The sequence below is a fragment of the Momordica charantia genome, assembly GCF_013281855.1.
Source record: "Momordica charantia cultivar OHB3-1 chromosome 1 unlocalized genomic scaffold, Mcharantia_2.0 BLBB01000001.1, whole genome shotgun sequence".
Taxonomy (NCBI): Eukaryota; Viridiplantae; Streptophyta; class Magnoliopsida; order Cucurbitales; family Cucurbitaceae; genus Momordica; species Momordica charantia.
In genome coordinates, this window is record NW_028275157.1 from 11,515,510 (window position 1) to 11,538,872 (window position 23,363).

The following is a 23,363-nucleotide window of genomic DNA, read 5'->3' on the forward strand; positions in this document are numbered from 1 at the left end:
AAATATTAATTTTAATTTATGGTTTATTTTGATTATTATACTTTCAATTTTCGTTTATTTTAGTTCTTTCTATTTTCAAAATGTTCGTTTTGATATCTATCCTTTTAAAACGTGACAATATTAGTCTTTATTTAAAATTTTAACATCAATTTTACACATAATAAAAATCATTTAATATAAAGTTAGTGTTACATTTTAAAAAATATATTGATGGTAGTATTGTGTTAAAATTATGATATAAAAAATGAGACTAAAAAGGACAATTGTCACTTTTTAAAAGTATAGAAACCAAAATAAATATTTTGAAAGTATGAAGGATTAATGAATCTAAATTAAAGTAGAGGACCAAAACGAACATTTTGAAAATACAGCAGTCAAAAAGAATCAAAACTAAAATATAATGACCAAAAAATACTTTAACCAATAATTTATTAACCTTGGTAAACCCACATCATTTAATATGACTGCTGATTTGGTAGGCAACAATAGGAGGAGTATTCAAATTTTCGAAACTTTCACCATATTAATTAAAAGCGAAACACCTTTTACGTTTTCCAAAAAAATTAATATACTATTTGAAGTAGAGATGATAAAAAAATCTATAGGACCCGATCGTCGCAGGTACCCGACCCGATCGGGGTGGGGAATCTCTGGTTTGACTGGAACAGGGTCAAACTGGGAATCCTAATTGAGGTCCCATCCCAAATCCCCATGTAATATTTTATTAATTTTATATATAATTATATTAATATATACTAATTTTAATAAATATTTTAATTGTATTTAATTGAATTTTACAATATTACGTAAGAGGAAAGGTTTATATTTTTTAAATAAGGTCCCCTGCCATCCCTATTTTGAAGTATATTAAAAACTTCACAAAGGTTTTTGTAATCTTTTTGGGCCTTTGGAGACGAAATGAAACACTTTAAAGACTAAAAAGATTTCAGGTAAAAAACACTTTTTTTGGTGGAGTTTTATCGAAGTAATTGAACTAATTGTGCCACACTCGAGCATTTCTATCCAATCACTACATAGACACAATACAACGTCTAACTCTCAGAGGTGGCCCTTGAATTCATTTGCTTTTGGTTTAATATGGTATCGATAGCTATAGTTGTTTTTCTAGTAATCTGCCCTTTCAATAAGCGAGGCTTTCCCGATCGAAATATTTGCATGCGAGAGAGATCTCAATTCCGTGTATTCGGTTAAATGAGTCCCGTCCACCTAGACAAAATAGGTGAACGCCAAGAGCGAAAAAAGTAACAATCTAGTTATTGAGTTTTAATTCGTAACGATTTAGTTATTGTATTGTAATAATTTAGTCTCTAAATTTTGGTACGAAACAATTTAGTTTTTGTAGTTCAAAAAAAATGTAGGTCCTTGTAGTTTAAAAGTTGCAACGATTTAGTCCTTATTGTGAAAGATGTTGTTAAGGTTTAATAGAGTTTCTTATATATATAGATAAATAAATATGACCAAATGTGGATATAAACTACAAAGACTAAATCATTATATTAATAAAAATCGACACTTAATTTTGATGAGATTTTTTATGGCATGGACTAAATTGTTACAAAATTTTAACTAAAAAGACTAAATTGTCACATGCTAAAGTTCATATACTAAATTGTCACATACTAAAGTTCATATACTAAATTGTTAAGTCGCCTTAAGTACGTGGATCAATAATATTTTTAAACTAAAGTTATATATCATTAAAAAAAATAATTATAATTTACATACTAAAAAAGCTATAACTTCTTTATTCGCCATTGAAAACATTATTTTAGAGGTTATGAACATCAATTAAATTATGTAAGTTATCCATGTTTATACCCTGTATAAAGCTAATTTGAGTATAGTTCGGTAGATATAGAACCAATTATCTTTTGTAATGTTAAAGGTTCGATCCCTCACCCTAAGATTTATTAAAATTTATATATAAAAAAGCATTTTTTTAGTAAGCTCCCGTACTTGTAAGAAATCTCTAGATTACCATTAATTGTACCTCGAAGCCGACCTATATCTCGAATCGAAAGAAAAATGCAGGAAAGGAAAATTAAATATGAAAGAAAAAAGATGCTTTGGGAGTGTGAGATACGCGGACGGGGAGTACGCAGCCGAACAACCGCAGGAGCTTCCAGCAGTGATAGCTGCCCCCACCAGATGGGCCGCCCAAAACCTGGAGCTAACATTTCAATCGGAAATCCACGTCGGATCGCGGCGAGACGAAAAAGGCAGACTGAAGCGGAGGATCACAAAATGCAACACAACAAGGGGCAAACCAAGCGCTTGCGCGAAAGAAGAAGCGAATCAATCAGAATGGAGACATGGAGAAGAGGCGAAAGAGAGATTTTCGAGCCTGCAAGCTGCAAGCAACAACGGCGCGATGTCAAAGAATTTTTTTTTTGAACCACGATATCAATGAATATTAGAACCATTGTAAATTGTCCCAAATATTTATTTGAATATAAATATGCCTAAATTGTCCCAAATATTTATTTGAATGTATTTAATAAAATTGTTATCACATGTTGGGACGATTTATCACCTGCCACTATGTCGACATCAGAGATCATCGACTACCATGATAATCAATGTAACCAAATAAAGAGGTTTATATGAACAAATTTAGGCAGCTCAGTGCTAGAAGCTGAGCCGAGCTTTAGCTTGTCTATCGAGCGACCCTTGTTAGGTACTAGTTGACATTGAAAAGCATCTGCAAGTGCAAAGGTGACAAACATGTTCTTAAACAAGATACCATGATCCTGGATGGTCGGAAGTCTTATCAGGAGCTCGTCTCTCTAAATAGAAGCTTCTGTGTCTTACACAAGGTACGTGAAACTATTCTCTTTCTAATATAGATCAGATTGTATACTGGCTAGAGCTTCGTAGTGCTTAATTTATTTTACAAGTCCTTCGTATGCGGTCGTCTATCGAATCTGAGCTTCGCGATCCGAACTAATCAAACCTCACACATACATGCATATTCTAAAATGGAGAATAAATATATGTTTTAGATAATAAAAAAGAGTATAAATATAATTACACTTCGATATATTATTTGTTTATTTATTAAGTATCCATATCATAGAAAATGAATGTGATATTTCTACGTACATATCTCTACCTTCATAACATTATTATCTTTTCTCTTTTTCTTTTCTTTTTTTTGAAATAAAAGAAACCTCAATAAAATATTATTATATATTTTTTACAAAATAAAATGTTGATAATTTAATTTTAAAAAATAGCTGCTGAATAAGATTTTTTTAATACAACACGTGGGAGTGGGGATCAAACTCACAATCTCTTGGAAGATATATGTCAATTACTCGCTTTAACAGCTATTGAATAAGACTTGAAAACAATGGAGACGCTTATTTATATTTTGACACGTACTCATTCTTTTTTCCTTTTGATTTAAAAAAAGAATTATGTGATCCATAAAATAAAATGAAAATGTGACATATAACATCAAAAATATATGTATATATACTTTCTATATATATATATATATATATATACTTTCTGCGATGAAAATCTAGTGAAGGAAATATAACGTATCGCAAAGTTTTGCAATAAAAATAGAATTCATCACAATTATTAGCGACTGAAAAGTAGTAAGTTAAAAAAAAAAACTCATTTTCGCGATTGTGACAAAAACTAAGTTACAAAGACTTACTAAGGAACAATTTCTCAAAAAAAAAAAGACTTACTAAGGAAATATTTGGCTCACCATTTTAGTACCCTATACAATTATCTAAACTTAGTATATAATATAGTAAAATAAGAGTATTAATTTTGTAAAAAAGATAAAGATATTATTGAATTACCTATGATTTTAATGCATTTTCACTCTTACAATCATGAAAGAAAAAAAATCCAAATATTCTCAAACAACTAACAAATTATGGTCTAAATGGTCAATTTTAAATGTTGCTAAAAAGGTTTATCAAGTCTTTTTCTAACAAATTCGAACTCGTAACCTCTTTATTAGAAACAGGTGTCAAGGTACCAATTATCGCTGAGTTAAGCTCATGTAAGAAGATTTATCAAATTATTAGTGGTCTCTAACGTCACAATTAGATTTAATCTCCCATTTTCTTAAATAGAATGGATTAGGTTACCAAATCCAAACCTTTTAATTGATTTGGCATGAAATTCATGTCTACAAGTATTTAGGTTACACGAGTATAGTACAACTTTTACCACCCTATCCAAACATAATAAATGCTCAACTGACTTCTAAAAAATATGAATCAAATATATTTCATCAACTCTTATAGTTAATTTATTACTTAAATTTCTAAGAGTTTATTTTAATCTCTAAATTTTTAATAAATAACCATTTTTAAACCTCGACTTTGGAAATGTTTATTTTAATTATAAACTCTTAAATAATAACCATTTCGATCTTTACAATATTATTTTGTCATCAAATATTTAGATACTCAATACTCCTCTCTAACTTATGTGGTTTGAATACATGCTCGAGTACGCACTACACATTAATTAAGGTAAGGACCAAAATTGTTACTTTTTTAATGTTCAAAAATCTAAAATAGACATTTTTAAAAATTTGGGGTCCGTTTGGTTGGTAATCAGAAAACAGAAATTTGAAAACAAATGATTCGATGAAAACTAGAGTTGTATTATTTGTTTTCAGTGTTTTCAGATATGTGTTTGGTAACAGGCTTGATAATTGAATCTCAATTTAAAAGATTGTTCAAGGTGTGTTTTATAATATATTTGTAAACTAGAAGTAGTTAGCAAACTAAATTTTAGTTTAATCTAAACTTATATTAATTAATTTATTAATTTTTTTTTATGAATTTTGTATAATTGTATTTTACGAGGTTATATAATCTAGAATACATTATATTTTACATGTTTTAATTTTAACAAACATAAAATGAGTTTATAATATGAAGTAATATATTTATCAAAGTTTTTATCATTTTTAATGTAATTCTGCATTTTCAAAATTTCAAGAATCTGAAAACATAAAAAAACCGTTTTCAGAATTTCTACTGTCTGAATCACAGAATCCGAAAACAGTTTTCAAAAACAAATACTCAAAATCCTGCCAAACGCATATTCTTTGTATCCATTTGATTTAGTGAATCTGAAAATAAAAAAGAGAATATGAGTTTTCAACAAAAGGCACTTAGAAACCAAAATTGAACAAACTTGAAAAACCAAAATAAACTTGGGATCTTCAACAACTAAAATAGACTAAACTTGACAGTTCATAAACTATGGGCGGTTTGATAATCCTTTCATTTTTTGGTTTGGTTTTTTGTCTTTTAAAAACCGCGTTGTTGATAACCAATTTAATTTTCTAGTTTTTTTGTTTTTCAAAAACCATTTTGAAATTTTATGTAAATTTCAAAAACAAAAAAAAATAGTTTTCAAAAACAGGTTTCAAAATCTGATTTTTTTCTTCTAATACTCAACTTTTTTTTCTCATATTTATCTCTAAAAAAATTTATTTCTCACTCTAAAATTTTTTATTTATAAACCTTTATTTTTCTCTCTCCAAAGATTCATATTTTGAATATTTATTATTATTTGTCTCTTTCCAAAATTTTCTATATTTTTTTTCTAACAGTTTGGTTTCATTTCTCTCTCTAAAAATTTAATATTTTTCCTAACTTTTTTCTCTATAAAATTTCGTCATTTATAACTTTTCTTTTTCTTCGTAATCTATTTTTTCCTCTGAAAATTATATCTTATTTTTTCGTTTAATTTTCTTTCAATATAACTTTTACTTATCTCTGTATTTATTTATTTTCTCTAAAAATTATATTTTGAATCTTATTTGTATCTCTAAATTTGTTTCCACTCTAATTTTTCTCTTTCTTTATAATTACTTTATTTTTTCTTTAACATGTATTTTCCTCTCTACCTTACTTTTTTTTCTCTAAAATTTATCTTCTAAAAGTTTATTTACATATCTCTAAATATTTTCATGTCTCTACATTAGGGGATGACAAAAATTTCCACAGGATCAGGTCCAAAAAATAGGAACTGTATGTCCCCACCCTGTCCCCGTCGTCGATTCCATTTTTAAAATAATTAATATGTATTTATTACACTTTTTTTATACTTAAGTTCTAATAATAATTAACAACAATTATAAAACCGATAAGTTTTCTCGAGAACATCTCTCAGACCAAAGAACGAGGTGGAGACGAGAATTAAAAATTTTCACGAGCACGAGAATAAGGGAGAACATTCGCACTCACACTATTATCATCTCTACTCTACATAAAATTTTCTCATGTATTTTCAATTTTCTAACTTTTTAAAAACTAAAAACTAAAAATGATTACCAAACATATTTTGGTCTTCTGTTTTTTAAAAACAAAAACAAAAATGTTTATCAAACATATATAAGTTTTGTTTTAAAAAAAACAGAAAACCAAAACCAAACACTAAAAATAAGAAAAACCAGAAACTAAAAAAAAGGTTATCAAACGAGCCCTAAACTAACCACTTCAATTATAATTGCTATGGAAGCATATACTTGAGAGGTAGGTGCTAGACTAACGTCAATCCTAATATAGCCCAAGTAGGTAAATCACATATTATCGTTCTAAAGCCCACCTCATCTACAACTGTTGAACTCAAAAATAAAAAAAAAAAAAAAAAGGTTGCAAGACTGGCGATTTCAAAGCAGACCACCATAATGAGTTCACATCAAGTTTTGTCTCCATTTCAGTAAGTTACTATGCACCAGCTAAAACTTCAGAAATCTTCTTCCAATAAAATTATTGAGTTTGTTTACTAACGAATACATATATAAAGAAGGAACAAACAAAATTTGTTTATGTACCAAATTCAACAAGTGAGAAAGAGAGATTTACAAATGGCTTTATGGAGTCCAAAACTGAAAGCTAACCTTTTTTGTTATAGGGACTCAGCAAACTGAGGGGCTTCCAGGTCTAGTTCTTGTCTCATCACACAGGTCATCAGCCAGTCACTGTTAAAAGTCCATATCCCTTTTTTCGCAGCCAGTAATGCTTCCTCCACGTCTTCCTCGCACGCCAAAAAGATCGTTTTTGATACTTCATTTACCTTATCTAGCCCATGAATAACCTGAATTCTCAAAGAAATCGCCATGAAATAGAAGGATTAGGAATTCTACTTGATCAAAAGTTTTCAAGTGCAAAGACAAACTAAACAATAAGAAATTGTCACTAGAAGTCCGGTCTTGCTTAATTAGAAGGCTAAACATATGTCGTAGTCCTAACATTTAGGTGCTTTTTCAACTTAGTCCCTATTATTAAAAAAGTTTCAACTTAGTCCCTTACGTTTTAGCATTTTACAATTATACCCTTTGCATTGTTAAATGTTAAAATTAGTTGATAATAAGTTTACATTACATGATACTTAGTGTGTTGGTAGAAATTAAGACGAAGAATTAAGTCACCTAAGAGAGGAAAAGTTGAAATTTCTACCAAAGTTATAAATTTGGAGAAAGGATTAAAAACTTTCCTCTCTTGGACGTAGTCTAATTCCTCTTTAAATTTCTACTAACTCAATGTCATGTCATATAAGTACATCGTAATCCAATTTTAACATTGTGTATTAATTGAAAATTGTTAAAATGCAAGGGACTAAATTAAAACTTTCTAAACAATGGGGCTAAATCGTACTACATTACGGACTAAAACATATATTTATCCTAATCCATATCAAACTTTGAAACCCAAAGAGAAACTCCAGACATCGCTCGAGAGACAAAACACCAAACAGAGATGAAAACATGTTCCTAGTATGCCTTCTAGTTACACTGCTTACTTTCTGAACATAGATGACATCCGGTTTTGAGAACTTCATGCAAGCACTACATTTAGACAGGAGCTAGCTATATTATAGTTGCTTTGTAGGCAAGAGGGCATCGGAGTCCTTCCAGCTAATACAAGGGACAAACCTTGTAGGCAAAGCAAATACACTTTGGTCTGCTGGGCTGTTCTGGAGGTTGTGGTTCGAAAGGAACAAAAGATCTTCTATGGAGAAGAGTTAGTGAGAGCTCTTTTTTTGAGAACTTGTTAAAATTTGTGTCTTCATGAATCATGGTCCTTAATTACTAAAGCTTTTTGTAATTATGGTGCAACTCAAATAGTTGTTATGTAGTAAAGAGGATTAAACCATGCTATGTAGTACTCGTGTATGCGGTAAGATATGTAAAAAAACTTACATTTCCACCGGCTGACTTGACTATCACAGAGAGAGCCTTAGGTGGTGGTTCAGCGTGAGCTGATATGCAAACATCATATCCCTCGAATAAAGCTCCAGGACGTGCTTTCGCTCTGAGAACTGCAGTTTTTAAGCTGCCTCTATACTTCAACGAGTAGTCACTATCATCTAGTACGTAAGGCAACTCATCTGTAGATCAATAGGGACTACTATATTACAAAAATTTATGTAATATAAAAACCTAAGAGAGAGAAAATATATGCCGCTTGAATACAAATAAGTCATTCCAACTTACCAACAAATCTGCCTTCCCGATAGCTTTCTTTTAACCAACTGGGGGAGACAATCCAAGCTCTGTACAATTATCGACAATGATTATGTAATTTTAGTTGCAAGATATAGTAATCATTATGAGCAAGGTCATATTACGCACTTGGAGCCACATGATGATGTAGATGACCAAAATCATGAAGAATGTGACTGGGAGAGAACAAAGTTAAGAATGCTAGCTTGAAGAACTAAAAATGCTACTACAACACATATATCTTCAAGAAAACGTTGCTTACTATCAAGTTTCCAAATTTACAAGGTAATTGTGAAGGTAAAAGATTCTACATCCCACTTCCACTTTGTACCCTATTTAAGTTTGACACTTTTCATGCCTACCATTTCAGAGAAATGGGATACCAGTGGCCATCACGATAGGAACAAATTCATAATTAGCTGCAATAAGGGGAAAATCTAATAGCTCCAAACAAAAAGTAACAAGGAAAGGAAAAGCATGATACAGGCAAACATAATAAATATGCAGTATAATAAGAAATTATTCCCTGATAAATTTAAAGGTTCACAACAATTTGCAGCGTAAGCACATGTGCAATGGAATAGTAACAGCAAAGGCCACATGTGCATGGAATTGGTAATTTTGACACAAATGAGATTATAACTGGTATTCAAAGGTCAAAATTCACGAAAAATGGAACTACTAAAGGATGTTAGGCTAAGGTTGCAGGACTAACCCTGAACAGAGAGCTGTGCAGAAATTTAGAGTTTTCCGCACTTTTCCTGTAATGACATGGGTGCTTGTACTCCCATCAGAGGTGAGAGAACCACCGAGCTCCTCAATTACCTATATCAGAAAATAAAAAAACATTAAGCAATGTCACAATTTGGAAAAAGTAGAAAACTCTAGATTAGTATTTAAACAATATATACAGCTAACGCCATATAACATAGATACATTAACATAATAAATCTACAATATCCATAAAACATGTATATAAACATGCATCCCAAGGATGAATTTCATAATTAAGAAAGACTATGGAATCAAAATATATTACGATTAAATAACAGAGGTAATATTCTGGAAAGTTTCAAGCTTCATTCCTCTATTCTAGGAGGGGATATTGATTGATGGTTTTTAAAGAATAGTTTAAACTCCCTCAGCGTCATTTGTTGACATAGCATGCCATAACTTAAAAAGTCAAACACTTAAAACCAATTGATTAATCAAATTTTTCAGGACCTCGGATGTGCCTTCTGAAATCCTAAATGAGAAGCCAATGAGCCAGATATGCCTCTTAAGGACAAAATGGAGAGGTCGAATGATTGGGTGTCAAGTATAATTCTAGACTATTATATAGTTTTTCTAGCAGTTATTGTGTGGGGAACACGTAGAAGAAAACATGAATTTAGAGAACTTAGAGAAGCAACACTAAAGTATATAAAATTTCAGTACCATCAAAAGAAAATGCTCAGAAAAGAAATACGATTGATGAACATTTCAAGAAAATTTATGAAATGTTATACGTACCTTCATGAGCTGAGTTTTCTTTGCTTCATCAGCAATATTCATCAACATAATTTTAAATGATTTTCCTAATGTGGGAAGCTCTTCGCACTGGTGGGCTTTTGATGCCATGTTAACATTTCCAAATTCTTCACAAAAGTTCTGTGTAGAATTACTGGTTGAAGGATTTTTAGGAGAACCACTAGCCAATATCTCATGCTTTGAATTGCCTAATGAGTATTCTTGAGAGCAGGTATCACATCCGTTACCCTTTGGAATAAAGTTCTGGCTAGAATCTGAATTGAAATGGTGCAGATGAACTCCTTTTACTTTCTTAGATTTCAGTGAAGAAAGTGATGCTTCCCAAACTCTCTTTGCACTTTGTGTAGAACAAGAACAATGTCTCTCATCTAAATGACCAGTAGTATTGGATATTTCTACCCTACTGGCTGTCCTGCGGTTCTCTATTTCATTAAAAGAAGCTGGACGATTGCAGCCATGCACCGCGTCCTGGTTTTGAGGATCTGTTGGCAACAAACCAGGTTTTAGCCACAGTGATTACCAAAGAAAGAAAAATATTAGCTCAGACTACCTAAATCTTAATTGCTTGAGATAGATCCAGCCCAAATTACTCAATTTCATTTTCCGAAGACACAGACTATTATATGTAGACATCTAGTAGGTTGAGATAATAGCAAAATTGAAGGGCCACCTACATGTGCAGTCATTTTCATCTCTAGCATCTCCGTATTTGTTATTACTTACTATTTCATGTCAAGAATCATAATCGTGAACAAAATGCTTTAAACCAACTGTTATAAGGTGCTTAAATAATATGTAGAATCATTTCCATGTAGCATGTGACGGGAGAAAACCTAAATTCCACATACAATGAAATTTGTTTTCTCCTCCCAGGGGTGCAAAAGTAACAAACTCTTCAGGTTGGAAGTTCAACTTTTCAATGGTCTGCTTGTCAACTGCATTTGAAGGCTTGCATCTTTGTTTGGCAACACCAGTTCTTTCGCGGGCATCAGGCCTTAATGAATCAGAAAGTGACTTTGGCAAGTCTGCAGAACTCATTGCAATTCCCTGGTAAATGTGTGAAACCATGAGGGTAGAACCACCAGGAAAGCATAAAGCTCTACGAATGTCAGCTCTAACAGGTATTCTACGAGCTTTTCCCTTAGTGTCCACTTCTGCTATGGACAAAAAACCCTGCATTCACTTCGAATATTATGCTATTTTCCATACTCCTATAAACCAGTATGCATTTTAAGAAGATAAATAAAAATTATGTAATGCAATTTCTATCACATAATACAAAATCACGCTATATTTAACAGGTGTCAGTCACTATTACCTGTTTGGACCAAAAGCCTTCAGATTCCTTGTCTCCCCAACAGAATATTGTACGGATTCCAACACTTTGAAGTCTTTTTCTAAGTTCCATGTATAATATACGACCAAATCCCTGAAAGAAACTAGTACACTAAAATGTAAGTTCCAACCCAAGTCTCCAATGGATCCCAATAGTAAAAGGAATTACTTTCCAATAAATGATATTATAAACCTGTAGAGACTAAGATGTGAGAGAATCAGATAATTTCATTACCATTCACAGAAGAATATATATAGACAAATATTGACCTAATAAAGAATGTAAAAGGACGATAAAGGACAAAATAATAAAGACTATTACAATGATATAAAGCATAATTATTCTAACAAAACCAAAAGAAGGAGAATGAGAGGGAGAAGGAGCGAGAGATACCTTGTGTTGGTGACCTGAACTGACAGCAGCAAGAGGAATCTCAGCATATTGTGTGTCAGCAGGAACTATTTGGTAGGTAATTGCAGCTCTGATCTGTAAAAAGAGAGGTAGGTGAGGGGAATTAGAAATCTTTCAAAAAATAAAATAACAATATAGATTTTTTCTTGAAATTGTGTTTAAGAAACATTTATAACATTCGTTTTAATCTAATTGTTCTTCAAAAAGTCTTTAATTTGAGAAATTTGAAAGAGAAATAATTCAGTTCAGATGTCTATCCATTAAGTTTTTGTAACTCTAACCATGTATGATAGAAATCATCAAAGTTTTGACCTTTTCAAACTCCATAGGCTCAATAAACAAAGAGATGTGTACCAACTAGATATACAATAGCAAGAAGGAAAAAAACTGAATAGAGGAACTTACAAATATTTGGCTAAGGTACATCTATATCAATGGTGACTCTTTATTTCGAAAGTGTTCTTACTAATAAGAAAAAAACAAGGGACACAAAAAGTATGAAGAGGTAGACACACGGTAAACCACGAAGAGTTCACAAGGTCATAATGCAGTTTTAGAAAATGGTTCCATAAAAAATGCATCCAAACAGGACCTATGGAAACTGGCTACTGAACATTGATATACTGATATAGTGCTGATAGCTATCCTGAAAAGATGGCATACCATTATTCTTTATGCAAAAGAAAAATGTCAATCAAATGGGAGTAACAACAGAAACTGTGTTCGAGCTTACCAATCTTGGATCAGCCACAGATGTGGATCTCAAGAGCAATGTACAATATTTCCTGCCAGAGGAAAAAATTGATTGTCAAAAACTTAACAATTGAGTACTGCATTGAAGCATCATCCAACATAACTTTAAACTGGTAATGTTAGCTTTGATTGATAACAAATAAATATAAATCATCATTCATCACTGGTGCACCGTAACAAACCGAGCAATCAAAACAAGGGAAAAGGCGAGGAACATATTTTGTACCCATTAGATACGCATTTCTCCATAAAAGTCGATTGCTTTCCAGTATTTGCAGCATAGACCATTGTGGGTAGTTCCCTTTTGTATAATTGTAATACTTCCTGCAAAACCATCACCAACAATTTTAGAAGAGACCAAGAAAAAGTCAATTAACCATGCCAGGATTTAAATCAGCAATTGCAAAGCAAATAATTTTAACTAGCTTTAGTGAGTGCAACGTAAGTCAGTAAATAATGTAACTCTTTAATTAAGTCGCAAATCTTTGTAAAAAATGAAAAATTAAAATACAAAGACCAAAACATTGAAAGTTGAGAAGTACAGTCTGCGAGTTGATAATCTAATCAAATAATTTCTTAACAACATTAAGGATAGACTTAATGGGGCTTAGTCGATTACTCATCTAATTTCACATTCTTTGATCAAGGCCAATTGGAATGTCCTTCCGTAAACTCCCTCGAGCTGACCTTTTGTTGGAAGAATATTTCATTCACGTATAAAGTAAACTTAATTCTTCCAAAGATATGAACTCTAATTAAACAAACATACCACGACGCTTAGTTAACAAAACTTCGCTGAAAGTACAACGGTATATGTTTTTTTTACTAATAATCGAAACAAAGCAAAAGCCAACGGCGAAACCAACAGATAGGCACAGATATCTACCTGAAGATAAAACTTGCTGTCACTATCATAATCATTCGGATTAACGAGCACAAAAGAATAATCGCCTTCAGAGGGACATTTTTCTCCGATACCTAAACAAAAGCCAAAATTAGAAAGAAATTAACCCATACGTCTACCAAACTTGAATCCATACCGTTCAAGTATCAATTCTCATTACCTTTTCCGTCGCATTCTGGTTGATTAGCATCAATAACATGCCCCTCTTTCCCCACTAGCACAAATCAACGAACAAAACAACCAAGTTACAAACCAGCATCAGAACCATTTAACTTCACCTCAATTATAGTAATCCTATTCCAGAAACGCTAATAATCGTTTCGAAAACACGAAGCAATTCCAACGCTCGAGCAACGAAACAGAGAACGAAGGAAGCCACAAAATCGTGACGAGTATCTACAGAGAATAAGGATTCAAATTGTGACGAAGCTTACGAATTGGGATTTGAGAGCGAGGTGCAGCTTTCTTCCTTGGCGCCATGGCCGCGGGATTTTGGTTAGCTTCCTGTGGAAGGTTTTGAGAGCAGAGCACTGTATTTCGATCGGGCGGGAAGAAGGGTACAATTGTCAATAAAAAATATATGCGGGCGGCAACTTAAATAGAGCTGTAAATCTAAATTTAAATGAGAATAAAAATATAATACTGAAAAAACAAAGGTTTAAATATTATTTTAATATCCGATACATATGGACTTTTGATTGTGTTCATTTTGACGTTTGTACTTTTCAAAATATATATTTTGATCACTATATTTTTAAAAGTGATCATTTTGATTTCTATTTACAAAATTGTAACATAAATTTTCTACGCAATTAAAACCGTTTGATATAAATTTATGTCTACATTTCAAAAAGTTGAGTGATTGAATTGGCACGTTAAAATTTTGATTGAGATAAAAATTATATCAAAATAGCCACTTTTAAAAAGCCCGTAAGCCAAAACGAACATTCAAAAAGTATAGAAACTAAAATTGATAAAAAAATAAACGCATATGAACTAAAATAAACGTTTTGGAATTATGGGATCAAAATCAATCATAATCAAATCAAAATAATATTTAAATTAAAAATAAATTAGAGTTATATGATATTTATATTCTTCCACACTTTATTTAATTCAAAATGCACAACTAAAAAATAAACCCAAAATATCACAACATGCGTCGTTTGTGTGTGTGTATTATATATATAATCTTTTCATATTAAAAATTCCTCAAAGTTGAATATTTGATCCATACTTCATTTGAGTTTAATGCAAAAGGAATTTGGACAATTGGGTTCGACATGACCTGTGAAAAAGTGTTTTTAAAATACAATTACCTTTTCTTCCCTTACTTTTAAAAAAGAATTACGCATTTAGCGTGGATCAGTATAATTTTAGTTTTAGATAACTAAGATATAATTTTGGATAATTAAGATAGACTGTTTATTTTGTGAGAATCCTAAATTTCTATAGGATGGATATCTAAATTCTAACGTTCGTTTTGCGGATAGGATATTTAGGTATCTCAAGATATCTGAATATGATAAGATGTCCATACAAGTATTCGAGTTATTTTGAATGTCTTTTTTGAAACATGAGTGTTGGAAGGTTGAAACGCCAACTGTCGAGGATCGGACAATTTCGTCAAGAAAGGACACATGCTGAGCAGACAGGTCGGAAGAGGTCTTGGACATCCGAACTAGTCATGAGGCGATAAACGATAAATCTAATCAATAGTACGGTCCACATCGCCTGGTCACTTATTCACAGGATAGTTGATGTCACTTATTCACAGGATAGTTGATTAGATCGTTGGGTAGAAAACTACCCACTTATTCACAGGATAGTTGATTAGATCGTTGGGTAGAAAACTACCCACTTTGTCCACTATAAATACATCGACGAGTACATCGACGAGAATTTGTCTGAAGTTAATCTGTCTCACTTGTCCTTAAACTAACATGAAATTTTTACCCACAGTAACCATCCATCACTGCCATCACTGCTTCATTATTTTACTCCTATACTCATTTTTGTCCCAGACATAATGAAAATATGTTGAAGTATATAATTGTAAGGGAAAAAATAATATTTTAAAAATACAAGAGGACATTAAAAAATTAGAGTAACTCTTGTTTATTCATTTTTCTTTTAATATTCTTAAAATTATATAAAAGTTTTAAAATAACGTTATTTTTTTTAATATTCTTCTCATTTTCAATTTATTTCAAAACAATTTTTTTCATTTTTTCCCCATTTATTCTAAAACATAAATAAAGATTTATTTTACCATACATAAATTATATTCTAAACAAGTAACAGAAAAATTACTAATTACTCAACGAAACTAGAGGTATTTAGGTAAAAAATCAAAATAGTATTTTATCTTTCTACAACCATTTAAGATTATTGAACAAAAAGTGTTGCAAATACATCAGTCCATCTTCCACACTCACATATCTCCAATTCACACTTTCTACAATCATTTAAGATTATTGAACAAAAAGTGTTGCAAATACATCAGTCCATCTTCCACACTCACATATCTCCAATTCACAACACTCAACATTCCCACGCTCGCGCTCTCAACCCTAATATTTTCTCCCTTGTCAACCCTAATATTTTCTCCGTTGTCAATCTCATTCTCATTCCTTCCGCTCCCACACAATCCCAACTTAAGATCCGCTACTATTCCACCGCTCACCGTGTTCGGGCAACATCCCGCCAATGGTAGCTCCTCCGAGAACCACCCGTCGACTCCCGGAGCAAACCCCACTCGGCCTCCACATTCGATCATCGTAAACACCCCCCGCCACCCTCCCAAAACCACGTTCCACACCACCTTCACCTCGTCCCCGGCCCCGACCAACGGAGCATCGCCGCTGTCGCTGGCTAGATTTACGTAGAATTTGAATCGTCCGTTTGGATCTGCGGCCACCACCAGCTCACTGCCATACTTCACGCAACTGATGGATTGTGGCGGAGCTAAAAAATTTCATTAAAACAGGCCAAGCTTAATTTTAATTATATTCTTAGTTCTAAAATTTCAACTGTGGATAAATTATAAAAAAGATAAAAAAATTGAAAAATAAGTAATAAATCTCATTTTTGTCTACCATAAATGAGCTAAGCAAAATTTTAAAAAAATAACACAATATAGCATAAAGTTTAAAATGAGGAAAAGAAAAACATTAATTGTATTCAGAAACCTAATTTCCTATCTAATTAAAGTCCAGACAAATTTGTCACTAAAAAAAAACAAAAAATAAGTATATGTATATAAATACATATATATATTTATTTTCTGTCTTTTAGGTAATTTCAATAACCCTAAGCAATTACTAAACTAATTATTAGAGAGGGAAACTAAAAAGAAAAGAGATTTAAAAACTAAATTAAAATTTTAATATGAGATAAACTAGAAGAACATTTACCGCTCTTTTCTTTCTTCTTTCGGATGAACGCGTCGTCTTTGTGAGTCGAGACGACGCTGATGATGAAGACGAGGTCGGAGAGGGAGAGGGTTGGTTTTGATGGAGTGGAGCGGCGGCGGGCAGCGGCGGTGTGGCCGAGGCCAAAGAGGCGGCGGAAGGAGGCGGCGGAGGAGGAGGGGACGGCGAGGTTGAAAAGAGAAGGGAAATTGGCGGTGAAAATGGGCTCCCAGAGGTGGTCCGAGGCCATGGAAATGGACCACGACTTGCACACGCACGACGCCGTCGCCAGGCTTCTCGGGTCCAGATGTTCCGCCACCAGAACAAGCACCTCCCACGGCGGCGATGACGGCGAAGTAGAAGAAGAGAACTCAAGAGAGGGCGCCATGAGGAAGAAAACGATGGATCGGTTGATTAAGGATTCGATTAGTCGATTATTTATAAATTGGTTGGTGCCACGGAGGATTGATTGGTGCCACGTGGAAGTTAAGGGTGATCTGCATGGAATCAGGCTGCCACGTCATATTTAAGATGTTTTTTCTTTTGTTGTTTTTCTAATGACATATATATTAACGTTTTGGGATATGAATATGATCTATCCAATAATCCAAAGATAATTATTAGATTTGCTGTTTTCTTTTTTGTCCTTCAATTTTATTATATAATTTAAAAATATTTATTTTAATTTTTGTCTAAAATAAAATATTTATTTAAGTTTTCTTCTAATCTTATCTTACATCTCAATCGCATCCCACTAAACCAACCTAGACACGTATAGAAAAAGGGAAAAATAACATTCGAATTTAAATAAAAAATCGATCAATTGAACCGATTGGTAAGTTGGTTGGCTTAAGCAATCGATTGATTCTTCTAACAACTTCATATTGGAGGTGGGATGCCTAGTTAGTCGAGCTGAATAGCTAGCGGTAAATAGAACCTTGTACCCTTGTGGTGCTCGACCATGTACGCTTCGAAACTTAAGTCAGAACTTAATTTGAATTGGTGTTGAGTCAAGCTTGGTTAGTTAGTGGTTGTGCATAAAATTTATATCTTTGTGATGGAGGGGTTTTCCACCTTGGGTTGGGCCTTCTAGCTACCTGACACGTCATAGGTGATTTAGCTCATCCCATTTCGTTTTTTGCCTATTCGAGTTAAAAGTTTGAACACGTATTTCCAAATGAATAGTCCTAGAAGTTAACATGTATTTAAGTTATATAGATGATTTATTTTAATCCCGGACAAAAAAGATATTGACAATAAGATAACAGTGATGACAAAAAATGTATACATATTTTTCAAGTTTAAGCATTAATTAGGAAAAACTTCAAAAGTTTACGGAACAAAATTAAATAACATAAAAACTTACGGAATAGAATAAGAGAATAAATGATTACAAATTTAATTCTAAAATTTGCCAACATGAGTGTAGCTTGACTGCAAAAATATATAACTCATTTTCGTGAAGTTCAAGGTTCAAATCCCGTATCTTGTATTTGTTGTAAAAAAAAATCTAATCCTAAATATAAATAATTGTATTTATTTAACTCATAAGCTTTAAAACATTTTCATCGCATTTCTAAACTTTTCAATTGTTTTCTTAGTTATAATTAGTCATCTCTTTAATATTATTAAAGCCATAATGCTGACATTTTCTTAATATATAATTTCTACTACTATTGTAGTAGATACTCTCTTCAAATTTTAAATAAATGAAAAGGTAGACCCTATGTAATAAAATAATATACTTACTATATATAGTCCTTAGAATAATTATTTAAGGAAAATGCTAAGAGAGTTTATTTGGTAATATTCTTTTTTTTTTCTTATTTTTAATTTTTGAGAAATAAAAACGTTTAGAGAGTTTTTTTGTTTATCGTTTGTCATTTGTCAAAAAAGAAAAAAACATTTTCAAAATTATGAATTTCAGAATTAACAAAATCGAGTTTATTATTTATTGTTCCGATTTTTAATTTTTTCCAAAACATAAATAAAAGTATTATTGTATTATTTTTAAATTTATAAAATGTATAATAAATATTAAAAAGTAAATATAACATTCAATTTTTTAAATATTTAATTTTAAAATGTAAATTTAATATAATTTTTTAATTTAAAATGGTACGTAACCATCGTCAATAAATGGTTATGTAACATGTTTTTTGTTTATTGTTCAATAGAAAAACAGATAAAGAACAATAAATAAGAAATAGTTACTTAACTTAAGGTAACTCTATTTTTATTTATTTAGAAAATAAAATGAGAATCAAAAAACATAAATGCTATCAAATAGACTTTAAGAAATCAACAATATCTACGTACTTCAAAAAGTTTTTTAGTACAATCGTATTATTTAAAAATAATTGTAGGATAAACAGTATAAGAAATTATTTGTGAAAAAGGAAAATCATATAGTGTGAATGAAGAGATATCTTTTTTTAGTACAATAATATGTGGGAGTAGGCAGCCGGGAATTTCTAGTCCTCCCTTGCTATGAAAACTATCTTTATTTAAAATCTATCCGTGAAGTACCTTTATTATTATATAAATAAATAAACATTGTGGAACCCGGATATTTAGAAAGTCAAACCGCGCTCAAATGGTCAAGGTACTTATCTAGACTTAAATTGGCGTGAATGAAGAGATATCATACTACTTTCATCTAAGTAACATTTCTTCTAACTTTTCATATATATCGTTGTTATACTCATTTACTGCATTTCGGCAATGCATCTGAACTTTGAAGTTAATATCTTTTTCTTATCCATTTATTGTTGCCAGATGATTTAATTTTCGTCCATATGAATATAACAGGTCAAAATATTTTTTTTTAATTTTTTTTTTTGAAATAGACTCTTCAATTTCTTTAACATTTTTCTGTGATATTTTCTAAAGGGACTATTCATGTAGACCAAGATTGGGTTGACCTATCAGTCTCTATTATTTTTATTTATTTTTTATATATTTTTCCTTTATATATTAAGTAATCAGAAAAATATTAATTTTAACTTTGAACTTGATGATATATAAATTTTTATTTTTAAACGTTAATTTCATCGAATTGCATTTTTAAAACTTGGAATTTTTAACTTCGATAGGGCTTTTTTTAAAAAAAAATTTGTTTTAAAAAAATTCTTATGAAAAAAAAATGGTATACAACATATATTTGATATGAAATTAATAAGATTTAGACAAAAATATATATATATATATATCAAGTCTTTTTTTTATTTTAGTCTTCGTTTTATTTTTAAATATACATAATGGAAACTCTTTAATATTAAATTATGGTTACATTTCAATATATATATATATATATATATATGAAAATGGGACTAAAAATAAAATTAAATAGTCACAATGGTAACTTTTTAAAAATATTAGAATCAAAACAATTATTTTACAACAACCAAAATAAACCAAAGCTCAAATATACCACGACCAAAATAATATTTTAATAAATTATTTAAAGCTTGAATTTCATTAAATCAATTAGTTTTTAAAGTTATTTACCTTATTTTTTTTTAAGTATTGGGTGAATTAACCAAAATTAAATAAAAGATAAATATTACCTTTATATTTATTAATGGATGAAATTAAAAGTTTATGATAAAAATGGGTACCACTTAGTTTTAGAGTAAAAAATAAATCTTCCTGGAAGATATAAAACTTGTCACGTACATGGTTCTAAATACCCATCATCGAAATGGGTACAAAATATGAAAATATAATAAAATGTTACTAATATATATACATGATATTAATATTAATTATTTTAAACTTATTTAAAAATATAAAAATGTATATTTGTTAATTTAATTATTTTTTCGACATCAACGTTTAAAACCTTGGTCACTTGAAGCACTAATAATTTCCTCTGGAATTCTTACCTTCACATTTGAATCACTGACCACATGATAAAAACCTAGAGAATGAAGATTCCTTTCTCATTAAAACTATTTCATTTTTTTACACTTTTTCTGGGGACACTTTAAGAGTAAGATACACAATAATGAAGTGGGGTTTGCAAAAGTTGCAATCTTGCAACCTTGCTTTGTACACAAAAAAAAAAAAAAAAAAAAAAACTGCAGATTTCTTCTTATGCTTATAAACATGGTAATCCTGAAAATGCAAGCTGGTTCATCATGAAAGCAAGTTTTGGGTCACCTTAAGGGTGCTGGGATGGACAGAGCAGCAGCTACATCTCAGGGTGATGGGCCTCAGTTAGAGAAGCTTGAATGAACTCCTCGAATTCAGCTTCCATGGTACGGAGTTCTTCGTTGGCATCGAGGTCGAAGGCCTCTGGCAGCAAATCGGCAATGTCGTTGCTGTTGAAGTCGTCTTCGATGTAGAAATCGCTCTCTTCCTGGTGTTGGCTGAGCCAGTAGTCGCGGTACCATGTCGAGGTCGTGACCAGCTGCCACCATTGTGGGGAGAAATCCTCCACCTGGTAGGCGGCCGGGATGAAAAGAGGGGCGTTCGGGTTTAGCGTTGACCTTCCTTCAACAGATGCAAGAGCCATTGTTTTGGAATGGTATTACACAATTGATATACGGACCTTCAGAACAATAAACAAAATCAGCCATGAAAAAATGGTGCTATAACAAGATGACTTAGCAACTGCCAGAGCAGCACAATCTATTCCCCTATTTGTTCTACAGATTTGTTAAGATTGTTCAATAAAAGAATGTATCAGTACATAATTTTTCAAGCCGTAAAAAGTTATCAAACATGGCCGAAAAAACACAAGATTCGGCTGTACAAACAAATCTGAAACGAAAACTCATCAGAAACAGAGAAATTAAAAAACCATATAACAAAGCAATAAATGTTGAAGTGCTGATTTAGATCGAGACAATGGCAAGATTTTAAATAGTAAGATCAGAAACCCCGATCGTGGAAACAAACTATGGCAGAAAACACTAAAATTTTGAATCGAACCGACTCCGATCTAGATCAATCAAATAAAAAAATCTCGCATAACATACAAAAAAAAATTTCCCTGTCCGCAACGATTACCAAACCCCCGCTCCAAGAATCAGATCTCAAATAAGACAACACAATAACTAGCTTTTAAACATGCTGCAATGGATAAAAGCCACACAGATCGCAGATCAAGAGATCAAAAAACTAAATTATTATCAGATCCACAAACAGAACCGCAGATTCACAATCAATTCACAATCACAAACGCCTCCGCCATGCCCTCCGGATCTAAAGCAACACCAAAAGCACAGATCTAACCCCTCAAATCCTCAAATCCCAAAACTCCCCCGGAATTCTCGAGATCCAAACGGAAAATCAAAAGACCAAATTCAGAAGAAATCGGAAAGAATTTTTACCAAATCGGCGGAATGGAACAAATTCAGTTCTTCTTTGACCCAATTGGAGAAAACGGTGAGAAATCAGAGTCCGCTGAGAAGACGAGGGGATTACCAAATGAGAAGACGAGGAAACGCCTCTTTTATTTCTATCCAAACTTAGCGCGTGAAGACCACTCGCGGAACGCGTGTTTTGGATTCAAAGCGCGTCGTCGGTGCTGTTCGTTGACTTTGACCGATCATTATCAGTTCGGGAATGGGAATATGCCACGTCCCAAATTTGTCTGGTAACGACCGCACCGGAAAATGATTGGCCTATTTTCATTCAGAATTACTACTTTGCCCTTTCTATTTATTATTTACGTGGGTGGAAAAAAAAAACGTGGATTTTCTTTTACCCTTTTATTTTTAACACGTTTACGTTGGTGGGGAAGATGCGTGGTGGTTATCCAACAAATGGCCCTGCGTCTACAATCGGATTAAAAAGAAAAAAACTAATTTTCAATATCGATGAAAATGTCGAGATTTTAATTTGATATAAATATGTTGAAATATAGATAAGATGTCGATGTGGAATGATATTTATGGAAAAATTATAAAAGTAAAAATTCATTAGAAATATTTAAATAAACAAACAAGCATTTTAATTTTTTAGATAAGTTAAAAATGGTTAATATTTAACATTATGTTCATATTAGTGATGTTATATAGATATTTTATATATTTTGTCGATTTTTTCCAATACTTGAAAATGTGAATTCATCCCTAGTGTCAATGTTGTACTCATAGACACATAAAAATATAGACATGTTGACGGAAATATAATATCATGATCGTACTTTTAAAACGTTCAGTTTGATTTGTCTACTTTAAAAATTTGACCAATTTAATCCCTATTTGTAAAATTTAAGCACGAGTGTTATAGGAACTATTTAATATAAATTTATTGATACATCAAAGAAATTTAGCGATTGAAATGTTGTGTTAAAATTTGATCAAAATAAATTAAACGTATATGGATTAAAATAAATGTTTTGAAAATACACAAATTATGAAAATACATTTTTGAATCAAATAAAACTTTAAAAAGTAAATTTTTGGGATAAAAAAGTAAAGTTGTTGTTCAAACACTTGAACAGTACTAAACTAATGCCATGTGATTTGATAATGGAAAAATTACAAC

The 23,363-nt window shown here is 31.5% G+C and overlaps 3 protein-coding genes across 5 annotated transcripts; all 3 read right to left on the minus strand.

Annotated features, from left to right (window-relative positions):
• Window positions 1-6,755: 6,755 nt before the first annotated feature.
• LOC111021292 (N-acetyltransferase) lies at window positions 6,756-14,011 on the minus strand. 3 transcript variants are annotated; one of them, XM_088117302.1, is made up of 13 exons: window positions 13,884-14,011; window positions 13,610-13,663; window positions 13,432-13,523; window positions 12,772-12,869; window positions 12,526-12,577; window positions 11,775-11,867; window positions 11,364-11,474; window positions 10,894-11,092; window positions 10,028-10,527; window positions 9,231-9,340; window positions 8,507-8,565; window positions 8,213-8,400; window positions 6,756-7,107 (listed from the first exon to the last, which is right to left on the minus strand). In XM_088117302.1, exons 1-13 carry the CDS (start codon window positions 13,927-13,929, stop codon window positions 6,919-6,921), a joined length of 1,791 nt encoding a protein of 596 aa, XP_087973428.1. In that variant the 5' UTR covers window positions 13,930-14,011; the 3' UTR covers window positions 6,756-6,918. The 3 variants fall into 3 exon arrangements, with proteins under 3 accessions (XP_087973428.1, XP_022153879.1, XP_022153880.1); XM_022298187.2 differs by having other exon boundaries at window positions 10,894-11,218; XM_022298188.2 differs by lacking the exons at window positions 13,432-13,523; window positions 13,610-13,663; window positions 13,884-14,011 and having other exon boundaries at window positions 10,894-11,218; window positions 11,364-11,484; window positions 12,772-12,861.
• Window positions 14,012-15,805: 1,794 nt separating this feature from the next.
• LOC111021321 (putative F-box protein At5g04010) lies at window positions 15,806-17,282 on the minus strand. The gene is made up of 2 exons (XM_022298229.2): window positions 16,866-17,282; window positions 15,806-16,416 (listed from the first exon to the last, which is right to left on the minus strand). Exons 1-2 carry the CDS (start codon window positions 17,248-17,250, stop codon window positions 15,914-15,916), a joined length of 888 nt encoding a protein of 295 aa, XP_022153921.1. The 5' UTR covers window positions 17,251-17,282; the 3' UTR covers window positions 15,806-15,913.
• A 3,497-nt stretch (window positions 17,283-20,779) lies between these two features.
• Window positions 20,780-22,328, minus strand: ERD15 (dehydration-induced protein (ERD15)). The gene is made up of 2 exons (XM_022298186.2): window positions 22,202-22,328; window positions 20,780-21,417 (listed from the first exon to the last, which is right to left on the minus strand). The coding sequence occupies exon 2, from the start codon at window positions 21,379-21,381 to the stop codon at window positions 21,058-21,060; it is 324 nt and encodes a 107-aa protein (XP_022153878.1). The 5' UTR covers window positions 21,382-21,417; window positions 22,202-22,328; the 3' UTR covers window positions 20,780-21,057.
• Window positions 22,329-23,363: the final 1,035 nt, after the last annotated feature.

Coding starts and splice junctions, on each gene's coding strand:
- LOC111021292 (XM_022298187.2), bottom strand. CDS start 13,929: ATGGCGCCAAGGAAGAAAGCTGCACCTCGCTCTCAAATCCCAATTC. Junction 10,528..10,893: donor AGGAGAAAACAAATTTCATT/GTATGTGGAATT, acceptor TGTTGCCAACAG/ATCCTCAAAACCAGGACGCG. Junction 8,566..9,230: donor TGCACAGCTCTCTGTTCAGG/GTTAGTCCTGCA, acceptor ATAATTGTACAG/AGCTTGGATTGTCTCCCCCA.
- ERD15 (XM_022298186.2), bottom strand. CDS start 21,381: ATGGCTCTTGCATCTGTTGAAGGAAGGTCAACGCTAAACCCGAACGCC.
- LOC111021321 (XM_022298229.2), bottom strand. CDS start 17,250: ATGGCGCCCTCTCTTGAGTTCTCTTCTTCTACTTCGCCGTCATCGCCG. Junction 16,417..16,865: donor AAAGAAGAAAGAAAAGAGCG/GTAAATGTTCTT, acceptor GAAATTTTTTAG/CTCCGCCACAATCCATCAGT.